The sequence below is a fragment of the Brassica oleracea genome, chromosome C4 (assembly GCF_000695525.1).
Source record: "Brassica oleracea var. oleracea cultivar TO1000 chromosome C4, BOL, whole genome shotgun sequence".
In the NCBI taxonomy this organism is placed as follows: Eukaryota; Viridiplantae; Streptophyta; class Magnoliopsida; order Brassicales; family Brassicaceae; genus Brassica; species Brassica oleracea.
In genome coordinates this window covers 25510340-25523340 of record NC_027751.1, presented here as the reverse complement: position 1 = coordinate 25523340, position 13001 = coordinate 25510340, and the positions used below count along the sequence as shown (strand labels likewise).

The 13001-nt window shown below is 33.6% G+C and overlaps 1 protein-coding gene and 1 long non-coding RNA gene across 2 annotated transcripts in view; one reads left to right on the top strand and one right to left on the bottom strand.

Annotated features, from left to right (window-relative positions):
* Positions 1-4557: 4557 nt before the first annotated feature.
* Positions 4558-6797, top strand: LOC106336914 (bifunctional L-3-cyanoalanine synthase/cysteine synthase C1, mitochondrial). The gene is made up of 10 exons (XM_013775890.1): positions 4558-4832; positions 4931-5040; positions 5123-5180; positions 5259-5522; positions 5615-5752; positions 5836-5887; positions 6002-6081; positions 6157-6216; positions 6312-6392; positions 6490-6797. Exons 1-10 carry the CDS (start codon positions 4668-4670, stop codon positions 6586-6588), a joined length of 1107 nt encoding a protein of 368 aa, XP_013631344.1. The 5' UTR covers positions 4558-4667; the 3' UTR covers positions 6589-6797.
* Positions 6798-8145: 1348 nt separating this feature from the next.
* Positions 8146-13001, bottom strand: part of LOC106336771 — a 6624-nt gene continuing 1768 nt past the window's right edge. Inside the window, exon 4 of the long non-coding RNA XR_001268905.1 lies at positions 8146-9052. This is a non-coding gene — a long non-coding RNA (uncharacterized LOC106336771). The remainder of the gene's footprint in view (positions 9053-13001) is intronic.

The following is a 13001-nucleotide window of genomic DNA, read 5'->3' as shown; positions in this document are numbered from 1 at the left end:
TGGGATTAAGATTTTGATGGCCAGCTTATTCATCCGGCTATACAGCCAAACAAAGATTATGGGTTTCAATCTGTTAGTCAATCCGGATTTAAGGCCGGATCAAAATAAAAGCACTCAAAATTCTATGTAAGCAATAGAATAAATCAATGTATATGATTTCAATAAGGCTTTCCCCCAAATCATATAATCTATTTGCTTAAGCAATCTTAGTATGAGAATGATCAATTTATCATTGCATCTAGTAATCCTTTTAATTATAATTCAAATTGGATTGATTATATATATAGGGCATTGAGGCCCTTTAGAATTTGAATAAGGATCAATCATCATTTTATTAAATGAGATCAAGCAAGCTGGATGAAATCAAGCAAATGCATGGATCAAGAAATAGCTGAATGCATGTTTAGAACTAAGCATTGGACTTAAACAATCTATATGTGATTCCTAATGCATGAGGATATTTGGTTTTCAAATATCATAAAGCAAAAACTGATTCATTCCCCCTTTTACAGGGTAAACCAAGACAAGAAAATTTTATAATTTTCAGGATATGTCTAGAACAAATTCAATTAGATTTTCAATCAATCGGTTTCAAAGTTGGTTTATGTTTTCAAATTAAACTAGCATGCTTAACTTTAAAAATAATCGATTTAATCTAATTAGATACAAGCAATATGAACCAATTTAGATTTTATTACAAGGTGAAGTCAAAGGGAGAATTGATTACAAAGATACTCTACATAATGACATGTTCAAACTCATAAATACTAAGGTTGAATGGGTCTTCCATGTGGCTGGATGTAAACCCCCAATGGACTCTAGTCTTGAACTTGTATGGTCTAGGTTATGGATCATCCACTTCATGATTCATAATAAATACTAGTTTTTGTAATGTCTACAAAATACTCCCTCCGTTCCCGAAAGAATGATTTTCTAGAGTATTCACACATATTAAAAATATAATAAATATTTACAATTGAATTTATTATTTATTTTACTATACATTGTCCAATAAATATCAACCAATAGTATTCAACCAATTCAAATATTTTCAATTAATGTTTCTTAAAAATATACAACTTTTCAACATTAACTATTAAAAATACCTTAAAATTTTAGAAAATCTATATTTTGGAACAAAAAATAAATATAGAAAATTCTATTTTCACAAACAGATGAGTAGTTTAAACAACATTTATTGTGAAATGGAAAGAGTGTTTTAGTGCACCTAACTTCATCTTGGAAAATGGTCCCAATTGTCAGATGCTTTTCAACAAAGCACGAAGATTCTTTAATAGTAAATTAATTTAAGAAAGAAGTTAAAATTTGCAAGAAATAGACGTAAACAATTGACTGTACACGACTGAAAGGAAGCAGCATCGTTCCACTCAGTGAAAGATGACGACTTTGATTAGAACTCTTCTGACAAGAACCATTCACTTACTTGGATTATTAAATTATTACTTTTTACATTTACTTGGCATCATCGGTTATGTTTTTTTTTGTGTAAAAATATCATTGGTTATGTTAAAAATAGTAAGTGTCATAAAAGGTTGGTAAGAGTAGATAAAAGCGGTAAAAACATGATAGCCTTCAACAGATGAGATCTCCTTTTCTGTGCAAGTGGAGTAGTGGACCAGAACAAAGTTCTAAATACAGAGGATCAATACATCGTGAATGATATTAAAAACTAGAGAATCTGTTGACTTAAGTTAATCTTGGTTCCACGGATTATTTCTTTAATATCATCTCTTTACTACCTTTAAAAATATATATATATATATATATCATCTCTTTATTAAGATCCCCTTTCCGGGAACGCGGTAGGCGCTAGTCGGAGGGTTGTGTTGGATCTTCAAATAGATCTAATAATCAGGATTTAGATATGTGGTGTTCTTAGATTTTATGGATAGATTAGTTTACCTTTTAGAAAACACCAAATTGATCTGAATGGACCACCGTGAGAGAGAGCTGATCCGCGGATGAGCTGGTTGAGAGAGAGGTGGAGGAGCTGGCCGGAAAACCGTGAGAGGGATAGACTTGGCCGGCGGAGCAAGGCTGAGGGCCGGAAGAGATGGCCGGAAAAGAGATGATCGCCGGCGGATGGGATTGCTCAGGTGGAGAGAGTCTCGTGCTGATAACGTGTTAAGATTTGAGAGAAGATTTGTGAGAATGTGTTGTGTATTTCTTATTGTTTACACCACTATATATAGTGGTTCATACAAGGTGAAGTCAAAGGGAGAATTGATTACAAAGATACTCTACATAATGACATGTTCAAACTCATAAATACTAAGGTTGAATGGGTCTTCCATGTGGCTGGATGTAAACCCCCAATGGACTCTAGTCTTGAACTTGTATGGTCTAGGTTATGGATCATCCACTTCATGATTCATAATAAATACTAGTTTTTGTAATGTCTACAAAATACTCCCTCCGTTCCCGAAAGAATGATTTTCTAGAGTATTCACACATATTAAAAATATAATAAATATTTACAATTGAATTTATTATTTATTTTACTATACATTGTCCAATAAATATCAACCAATAGTATTCAACCAATTCAAATATTTTCAATTAATGTTTCTTAAAAATATACAACTTTTCAACATTAACTATTAAAAATACCTTAAAATTTTAGAAAATCTATATTTTGGAACAAAAAATAAATATAGAAAATTCTATTTTCACAAACAGATGAGTAGTTTAAACAACATTTATTGTGAAATGGAAAGAGTGTTTTAGTGCACCTAACTTCATCTTGGAAAATGGTCCCAATTGTCAGATGCTTTTCAACAAAGCACGAAGATTCTTTAATAGTAAATTAATTTAAGAAAGAAGTTAAAATTTGCAAGAAATAGACGTAAACAATTGACTGTACACGACTGAAAGGAAGCAGCATCGTTCCACTCAGTGAAAGATGACGACTTTGATTAGAACTCTTCTGACAAGAACCATTCACTTACTTGGATTATTAAATTATTACTTTTTACATTTACTTGGCATCATCGGTTATGTTTTTTTTTGTGTAAAAATATCATTGGTTATGTTAAAAATAGTAAGTGTCATAAAAGGTTGGTAAGAGTAGATAAAAGCGGTAAAAACATGATAGCCTTCAACAGATGAGATCTCCTTTTCTGTGCAAGTGGAGTAGTGGACCAGAACAAAGTTCTAAATACAGAGGATCAATACATCGTGAATGATATTAAAAACTAGAGAATCTGTTGACTTAAGTTAATCTTGGTTCCACGGATTATTTCTTTAATATCATCTCTTTACTACCTTTAAAAATATATATATATATATATATCATCTCTTTATTAAGATCCCCTTTCCGGGAACGCGGTAGGCGCTAGTCGGAGGGTTGTGTTGGATCTAGCGCCTAAAGAGAAAATCGGAGATTAATCAGAAATTATGCGGAGCGGAATTTTTAGATGGTTTACTATGTTATAAGACATGTTAATCTTTAATTGTGTATAACATTAATACATTTTCATGTTTAAAATTGTATAAAATATACAAATAGAATATATAAACTTAATATAGTGTAATTTTCATCAAAATTATGAATATAAATGATATTAATAAAATTTTAGATCAAATAAACAAATAAAAAAATTATTTAAAATAAAAAAAAAATAATAAAAAATAGATTAGGCGGCTAGGCGGTTATTTAGGATATCCGATTTTTTAAACCGATTTGACATAAATCGGGATGGAAGAATGACGCTAGGCGGCTAGGTGGCCGATTTTTAGAACAGGGATAAGATCATATCTTATATATATGTGTGTGAAAATTATAGAGCAATAACAATGATATATAACCTTTTAAGAATGATATATATATATATAATTACACCAAAAATGAATGATATATATATATATACTAGATGTTTTGCCCGCACATGCGGGCTTAATCATTTTACAAATTTATATTAGTTTATAATTTATTAATACAAAAATCAGCATGACACCTTATTATTCATGTTTTCAAAAAAATTAAATCAAACATTAAATTATATATATATATATATATATATGACGTAAATTTAATTAAAATATATATGTTTATTATTAAGCTGAAATTTTAAAAGAAAACATTCACATATTAAAAATATTTTAGTAAATATATTTATACAAATTCAGTTGATTAATATTTAATTATAAATTGTTTATTTGTTATTTTCTAACTTTATAATTGAAAAAATAAATTTTAAGATAACAACACAATATATAATAATTATCTTATTTAAAAAAATTTAATATTATAAATAAAAATTTGTTTTTGATTATATAGTTAATTATATATAAATTCATTAAAGGTAATATAGATATTAACCGCTCTAACTTTTAGCGTGAGAACTCCTTTGTTAAAATTTACTTTGCAAATAATAGTATAGATATATATGGTTGAACAAAAAAAAAAAAAATATATATATATATATATATAATTACCCACCATTTATACACTTTTCTTTTTTGATAATTACAAGCACTATACACTTAACCACTAAAGTAAGATAATACAGTGCATTTGTCTTTTCCATCGGGCTCAGAGCCATTTATATAACTGTTTGCTTCTCCAACTCTGCTCTCTCTCAGTTCTTTACGCTCTGTCTTTCTCTCTCTCTTCGAACTTCGGTTTTTACTCTGTTTAATCACCAATGGCTACTGTTTGGAGGAGGTTGCTGAAGACAGAGACGATCCCCTGCATCAGCCAAAGCACGAGGAAGCTCTTCTCCACCGATGCATCTTCTTCTTTCGCTGACAGACTCAGAAACCTTCCCAAAGATTTCCCCTCCACTCAAGCCAAACGCGATGCCTCTCTGGTAAAATAATATAAAATTTTAAAATTTTAAAAATTTAAAGATCTTGACAATCTGATCTTCTTCCCATGTTGTCTGATCAAATCTTTTAATGTGTGTAGCTCATTGGAAGAACTCCTCTCGTGTTTCTCAACAGAGTCACTGAAGGATGTGAAGCGTATATTGCAGCCAAACAAGAACATTTCCAGCCTACTTGCAGCGTTAAAGACAGGTGACTGTGAACTCATAATCCTAGGACATCATAAGTACTAAAGCGCTGACTTTGTTTAGTTTTGTACTTTTGCTGTCTCTAGACCAGCTTTAGCCATGGTTGAAGATGCAGAGAAGAAAAACCTTATCACTCCTAGAAAAGTAATTATTGTTTACATACTTAATCTCAAATTTAATGGTGAATTAACTCATTGAAGTGATATGTTTATGTTTTATCAGACAACACTGATTGAGCCAACTTCAGGAAACATGGGAATAAGTATGGCTTTCATAGCGGCTTTGAAAGGGTACAGGATTATAATGACAATGCCTTCTTACACCAGCTTGGAGAGGAGAGTGACTATGAGATCCTTTGGTGCAGAGCTTGTCCTCACTGATCCAGCCAAAGGAATGGGTGGAACCGTTAAGAAAGCTTATGACCTCCTTGAGAGCACTCCTGATGCTCATATGTTGCAACAGTTTGCTAATCCAGCAAACACTCAGGTACTTAAAGAGTTTTGATATATATATATATATTTATTTTTTTTTGCATTTTCACATTTTATCTAAAGTTAATGTTAGGAATATTGGTGTAGATTCATTTTGATACAACTGGTCCTGAGATTTGGGAAGATACACTAGGGAATGTTGATATCTTTGTGATGGGAATTGGTAGTGGAGGCACGGTGTCTGGTGTTGGTCAATACCTCAAGTCTAAAAACCCAAATGTCAAGGTGATTGATTTAATTTCTGAAGATATCTTGTAAATATCGAAAAAATAGATTGCATTTGATCACTAATGACTTGCTAATGGTAGATATATGGAGTGGAGCCTGCTGAAAGCAACATACTCAACGGTGGCAAGCCAGGTGAATATACAAATATTGAATCTTTACTTCTTTACTTGTTCTTAGTGGTGTAAATCAGTGGAAGATCCTAGTTTTTAAAATTGCTGATGGTTAGAGTTTTGAACTTGGGGTTAGGTCCACATGCTATCACAGGCAATGGGGTTGGATTTAAACCGGATATCTTGGATATGGATGTTATGGAGAGCGTTCTTGAGGTAAAGTACTTCCATTTTTTTTTTTTTTGCATTCTATCAACTTGTAAAAAGCTTATGTTTTGAGTATACGTGCAGGTTAGTAGTGAGGATGCTATCAAGATGGCTAGAGAATTGGCATTGAAAGAAGGTCTCATGGTGAGTTTTTTCTTCTTCTTTTTTGGGAGAATAATTAGAAAAAAAAAAAAAAATTTCTTTCTCCTGGTGCTGATTAAACAAGCCATAACTTGTAGGTTGGGATATCCTCTGGGGCTAACACTGTGGCAGCCATTAGACTGGCGAAAATGCCAGAGAACAAAGGCAAACTCATTGTGGTAAGACAGAGAAACAAAACTTTACTTGAGTTTCCTTATTATCGGTGTTATTGTTTAACCGGACGTTGGAAACTTGTATTCTGTTTATGTTGAACAGACGATTCATGCGAGCTTTGGAGAAAGATATCTGTCGTCTGTTCTGTTTGATGAGCTGAGGAAAGAAGCAGAAGCGATGAAGCCAGTTTCAGTGGATTGATTTGGTTTTGGTTTGAGTTGATGAAGAAAGATTCTTTGCTAAAAGATCTTCATTTTGGGAGCAAAAGATTGTGACACCGCCCAGCAAAATAAAAATGTCATAAATAAATGGTTGTTTTATATTAATGTTAGTAGATATTGGAAGAATAATTTTATTAATGTTTCATATTGGAAATAATAAAGCATTTTGTGGCTCAAATAGAGATTTTTATGCTGGTAAAATCTAGTCAACTGAGATTTGGCTGGTAAAGTTTGATTTTACGTTTAAATACGAAATAATTAAGAAAATAATGATTTATTTTCAAATGATGGTTTGTTTTATGTTTTTATAAAAATATATTTTTGTAATCATATTAGAAAAAAATTATAAAAAAAATCAACTTGATCAAACTGAAACCAACACAAAACCAAATCGAACCAAGACAAACAAATCGAACAGAAGAAAAATCAAAATAGAACTAAAGCCGAACTTAACTGAACACAAACTAATTTTGGTTAACTGGTTAAAGATTTTTAAGCTCAAATAAACCAAGCCGAAGTGAACTCAAACCAAACCTGAATTTAAACCAAAATACCTATCTGATCTACTAAAACAAGAGTACAAAAAAGAAATAACTATGAGTTTTCTTCAATAATTACATATCTATGCCACTGGCCTAAACACAAAACACAGTCGTTTTATACCTTAGTTAAACACCATTAATTAAATTGACAGGCTTAACTCGGGGTTTTCCTAAATATTTTGCACCTACCGGAAAGTATCATTACTCTGGGCTGGCCGTCACTCTTAGGTATTCTTGAAGCCCATTACCTATATAATGACAGCAACCATTATTTGTGTCGTATCTTAGAGCATGTTTATCCCTATTACCCTATATGGGTTTCTAAATGTATTTTTAATGAATTAATTGTACTTTGATTGTACTTTAAGATCATAGTTAAGAAACTATTAGAATGTGTGCTCCATTGGTAGTTTCTTAATTAGAGTTTTTTAAATTTTTTTTTTAAGTTATATATTAAATAAAACATAGGAAACATAGGAAAAAATAAAAATTTAAATATAGATTCTAAATTTAAAAAAAAACAAGGATTAATAAAATAAACAAGAATAATTTGAAAGAAACATTCTGAACTCAGTTGTTGTCTTCATCACGACCAAATTTACTCCACAAATGTTCAACCAAATCAGCTTTGAGCTGTTGATGCATTTGTCTATCATGAATTCTAGTTCGAACATCCATCATATTGGCGATATTTGAAGGGATATCTGTAGAATACGTGAGATCGACATGTGAAGTTCCGGTGTCTTCTCCTTGTTGGAACTCCGAAACATCAAAATGAGTGTATCCGTCCAAAAAACGCATGTCATATCCATAAATCATACGAAGCAACCGCCTCTAAAACGATTGTGGGTTTGGCCGAACCACGTGAATATTGACCTTTCCAAGCGGTGGGACAATGTTTCCACTCCCAATGCATACAATCGATGCTTCCTATCATCCCGGGAAATCCACGTTGCTCACCAATATAAAGTAGACGTTGAAGATCAACCGGTGTTGGTCTTCTTAGGTACTCATCGCCGAATAAATTTATTATTCCTTCTACAAAGTGTTCCACACATAACCGAGTGGTTGTTGAACCGAGTCGGAGGTATTCGGCAACAACAACAGCCGCAGAACCATATGCCAAGACACGAATGGCTGCTGTACACTTTTGAAGTGCAGAGAGACTAAGCCTTTCGAGAGCATCTTCCTTTGGTCGAAAGTATTCAACTTCATTGGAGAGTCGATCAACAATTCGCATGAACAATGGCTTGTTCATTCTAAATCGCCGTCGGAAAAGATTTGCAGGATATGTTGGATTTTCACTGAAATAATAATTCCATAAACGGAGTTCGCCTTCTTCACGATTTCTTTCGATATGAACTCTTTTTTTTCTTCTCCTCCTTTGTTCTCCTTGATCACAATCAATGGAAAAGTTTTCGAATGCTTGATAAAAACGTTGTTCAAAATATTGATCAAAGTATTGATCAAAAGTTTCATCATCTACTCCCTCAAACGTGTTATGTGAAGAAGAAGCCATGAAAAGAGAATGAGGGATAGAGTGGTTTTGGAGAAGAAAGTTGATTAAAATGTTGATTGTGTTTTGGAGAAGAAAGTTGAGAATGGCTTTGTGACTTGTGTGTTGCGAAGAGAAGAAAGTTGAGAATGGCTTTGTGATTTTGTGACTTCTATGATGCAATGGCTTTGTTATATAATGCAATACAAACACTCACAAACACTTGTGACTTCACAAACAACACCCGTGACACATACAAACACTCACAAACACTTGTGACAGATACAAACAAGCGACACATACAAACACTTTCAGATTGTGCTTACAAAACCCGTGACTTCTCTTCACACACACACACGTATATAACAAAACCTGTGACATCAAATGGCTTCTTCTTCTTTGTCTCACTGCACACGCAAACAAAGCAACTCACAATATCAACATATCAATTATATAGATATACAATTTAACTGAGAGAGACACATATCAAAGCAATTTCACATTTCACATAAACTAGTTTTATAATTCGACAGAACATATCACATAAACTTGAAACATACATGGGAATTAGACATAACATAAAACCTAGATGAAAACAGAACATGACAAAGATGAAACCTAGATGACACAGACAAGTTCACACATTAAACTCAGACAAGTTCACACTAATTACTCAGCATATCTGTAATTAACTTCTGCTTGAGAGCTTGTTCACATTCAGAAAGCGGTTCTTTTTTGGAAATGAGCGTCTCGAGCAAACCCATCTTCGTGAGTCTCTCTTTCACGGCCAAGTCATTCTCTTTAATTGACCACATGGTCTGAAACTCAAAGGCAGACTCGTGATGTGCGAGGGCTTCTCTTACCAGAGGCTCCTTTCGCTGCCTTCACACTAGGAGGACTTTGCTCACCGATATTGGAAGTGGCTTGAGAGCTTTCGGATTGTGCTCCATCATCACACTTTCTCTTCTTACCGCTGCCATCAATCTTGGTACTAGCAACTTCGCACCATTTTTGATCATTCCTTAGTTCTTCCCAAGCATGGTGAAGATTAAATTTAATCTTATGATCGTTGTAGAAGATTTCATGTGCCGATTTTACAATATCCACCTCTGACTGACCACTTGTTCTCTATCTTGTTGCAGCCGCATAGGCTCCACAAAACTTGCATACAAGGTCGTTTAGCTTTTGCCACCTTTGTTTACACTGAATGGCCTCTCGCCTTTCACCTGGTTCCACCTTTGGACTTGCGGCAAAGTACGCTGCAATGCGTTTCCGGAAAGCACCTGCTTTCTGCTCGTTGCCTACCACCGGGTCCTTGCTCGTATTTAGCCACGCGCTGATGAGCACTAGATCATCTGTGACTGTCCATTTCTTCCTTTCTCTCCGCTCTGAAGGTGAGTCATCACAGAAGGTTGAAGCTTCGGTTGGGAGTTGTGATGATCCGTGCTCACCACCATGTGAAAAACTAGCATACGAAAACGTTTCAGGCAGGGGAGTATCTTGTTGACTGTTCAAAAGGTCAACAAAATTGGATGTTTGACTATATGGATTCGGAGAATCCATATCGTAATCAGTCAAACAAGAGGGGAAAGTGAACAAATGTGTTTGAAAAGAAAGAGATGAAGGTGTGGTTTTAATACAAGAAAAGAGAAGAGATCGTGTTAGTTGGCCTTTACTCTTTCATGTTAGTTGAGTGGAGATGATGAGACATGTATCTAACACAAATTTATTATCTACCAAGACTATTTAACACAAGCATTCATCACAACCATTACTCCGAAGCATTCAACACAACCATAACCTAACTCTAACCGCATTTACTAACCAAAGTACTATGCAGACGAAAGCAATTAAGAGAAAAGTAAGAAAATTACCTAACCAACAGTCTGAAGTTGTGAGATCACCCTTCCTCACCGGTCGATACACCCATCCTCTTGCTCCTCATTCTGATTTTTGCCTCCTCACATGATTCATCAATGAAAAGCAAATTAGTATCACAATACAGTTCAGAGCCGAAGTTCGAAAGAAGAGAAGCCGTTTGCTTGATTAAGAACTAGCTAATTGATTAATTAAGAACTCAACTTTTCCAATTTAAATACAAACTCAACCCGTTTGCTTGATTAAGAACTAGCCAATTGATTTACCAGTTTCAATCTGAACTAACTACATGAGTTATTTAGCTAAAATACAGAGCCATAGTTTGAAACATTTACCTCTTGTAAAGTGTTCTCGAAGTTGAATCGATCGGTCTTCTAACGGAGAAGAAGAGAGAAGCCGCAATCGACGCCGTGATGAGGACCGAGAGAGTCAATCTACGTTGTGGTTTCGATCGGTGTTCTGTCGGAGAAGAAGAGAGAAGACGAAATCGACCCCGTTAGGACCGAGAGAGAAGACGGAAGTGGTTGCGATCGCCTTTCTAAAGGAGACGACGACATAAGACGACTTTATCACCATCAGTACCGAGATTCTCCAATAGGGAAGAGACGCCGTGAGGCCAGCGAGCGTCACCGTCCGTTGTGACGAAGGAGACGCCGTGAGGACCATCACTGACGATCGGTCTTCTGACGGAGAACACGAGAGAACCCGAAGCAGACGCCGTGAGGACCGATACAGTCGCCGTCCGTCCTGGTTTCGATCGCCCTTCGAACGGAGAAGATGACAGACGTCGGAGGAGATGCCATCGGTGGAGTCATCGGCTTTCGTCGTTTCGATCGCCTTGGGCGGAGAAGACGAGACGACAAAGAAAGAGAAAAAGCCAAAAAGAAGAGAGAAAGAAAACAAAAAATAAAATCGAAAATTGAAAACGTTTAATTGCTAACACGTGGTTAAACAAACCCACAAAAAAACGGTTTCCAAATTTCTTAGTTAAGGATCGATTATCTCCTTTTAATTTTGTTTTCATTTATTTAAATGGGTCATTTATGTTAAAAACCCTCTTTAAAGTCTGCGATAATCTTGGTCTTAGAATTCAAAACAGATTTCAAATTCTTAGACCATATAAACATATCGACTTGTATATGTTTATTAGAAATATTATTTTCGTTTATTATTCTTGAAGCCCATTATCTATATAGTAAAACTTAATATTACCTATTCAGCCAAATATCTTGAAAATATGTAAATAATATTTACGTCATAAATAAGTAGCACAATCAAATATTGAATAAATTATATGCGGAGATATAGTCAACCAATTGAAAAAAAAAAATCTCTATCGTAAATTTGGAAATCAAAATAAAGTTTGATTTTCGTTTATGAACAAATTCCTGAAAACTTTCTAAAATTTAGATAACCACTAATTGTTATAAAATATCTTTTGCTTGATACACAATCTCGCATATTTTTAAAAGGAATATTCTAATTTATATGTCCTATAATCTCGCATAAATCTACCCTAATTAAGTACGATATTAAATAAATTTCCTATTTAGGGGTTATCGTACTTGCATATATATACATCTCTTCCTATCTACTCAATTCCCAATTACACACATTTTCAAAACACCAATAAAAATAGTGACCCAAAAAGATGTTACACTCCTTAAAGATGTAAAACCGGTAAGTGAATATATGTGAAGCTGCTTCACTTGTGGAAGCAAAACACGAGTTACAGAGGGGAGACACTTGAGTGCAGTCTTGGATGACCAAAGAGTAAGTTACTTCTCCATATATAAACTAATTATTTTCTTACACAAACAGCTATTATTGAAAAGTCAATAGATTCGATTTCACAATAGTAAATAAATTATGTTGTTTGTCTAAGACATATTTTGAATCATTGCAGGCTTTAATCTTACGCAAGGCAGTGGATCCTACTTTTGGAACTCTGAAGACAGATGCTTATGTGGACCACTTATTGTCTACAGTATCATTTAGTTTTCGTTTTGGACATGTAAAATTTCGATCTCAACATCCCCTGTTATTTGAGAAGCATTACAACTTCTTTTTTGTATCCACATGTCATCACTGGAATGATTCTTAAAATCATTAGAAAAATATGTTGGTCCATCTAATTATATAATAAGTTTTTTATTAAACTAACAATAAATTCATCATTAATGTATTTTATTATTTCTTTAAATAAAATTTACGGAATTGCCTAATATGGCTAAAGTATATATGACAATTAATGATTTTGAATAATAAAGATTTGATAAAAAATAGTGTATCTTCTATCATATTTGTTTAATTTTAAGCTATTAAATAAATTAAACAACCACAATAACCATATAATAAAAATTTAGATTTTTATGTATAGGTTATATTTTGAATTTTTACAAACGGCTATAAATTACTAAAACTGTTAAAAGCCTCACATTCAAATTTTATGATCCATGATTTAAAATTTTTGTTATG

Bases quoted from the DNA above. Each gene is read 5' to 3' on its own strand.
- LOC106336914 (XM_013775890.1), top strand. From the start codon at position 4,668: ATGGCTACTGTTTGGAGGAGGTTGCTGAAGACAGAGACGATCCCCTGC. The intron at 5,041-5,122 runs GTGACTGTGAAC...TGCTGTCTCTAG, and splicing joins ACTTGCAGCGTTAAAGACAG to ACCAGCTTTAGCCATGGTTG. The intron at 5,753-5,835 runs GTGATTGATTTA...TGCTAATGGTAG, and splicing joins CTAAAAACCCAAATGTCAAG to ATATATGGAGTGGAGCCTGC.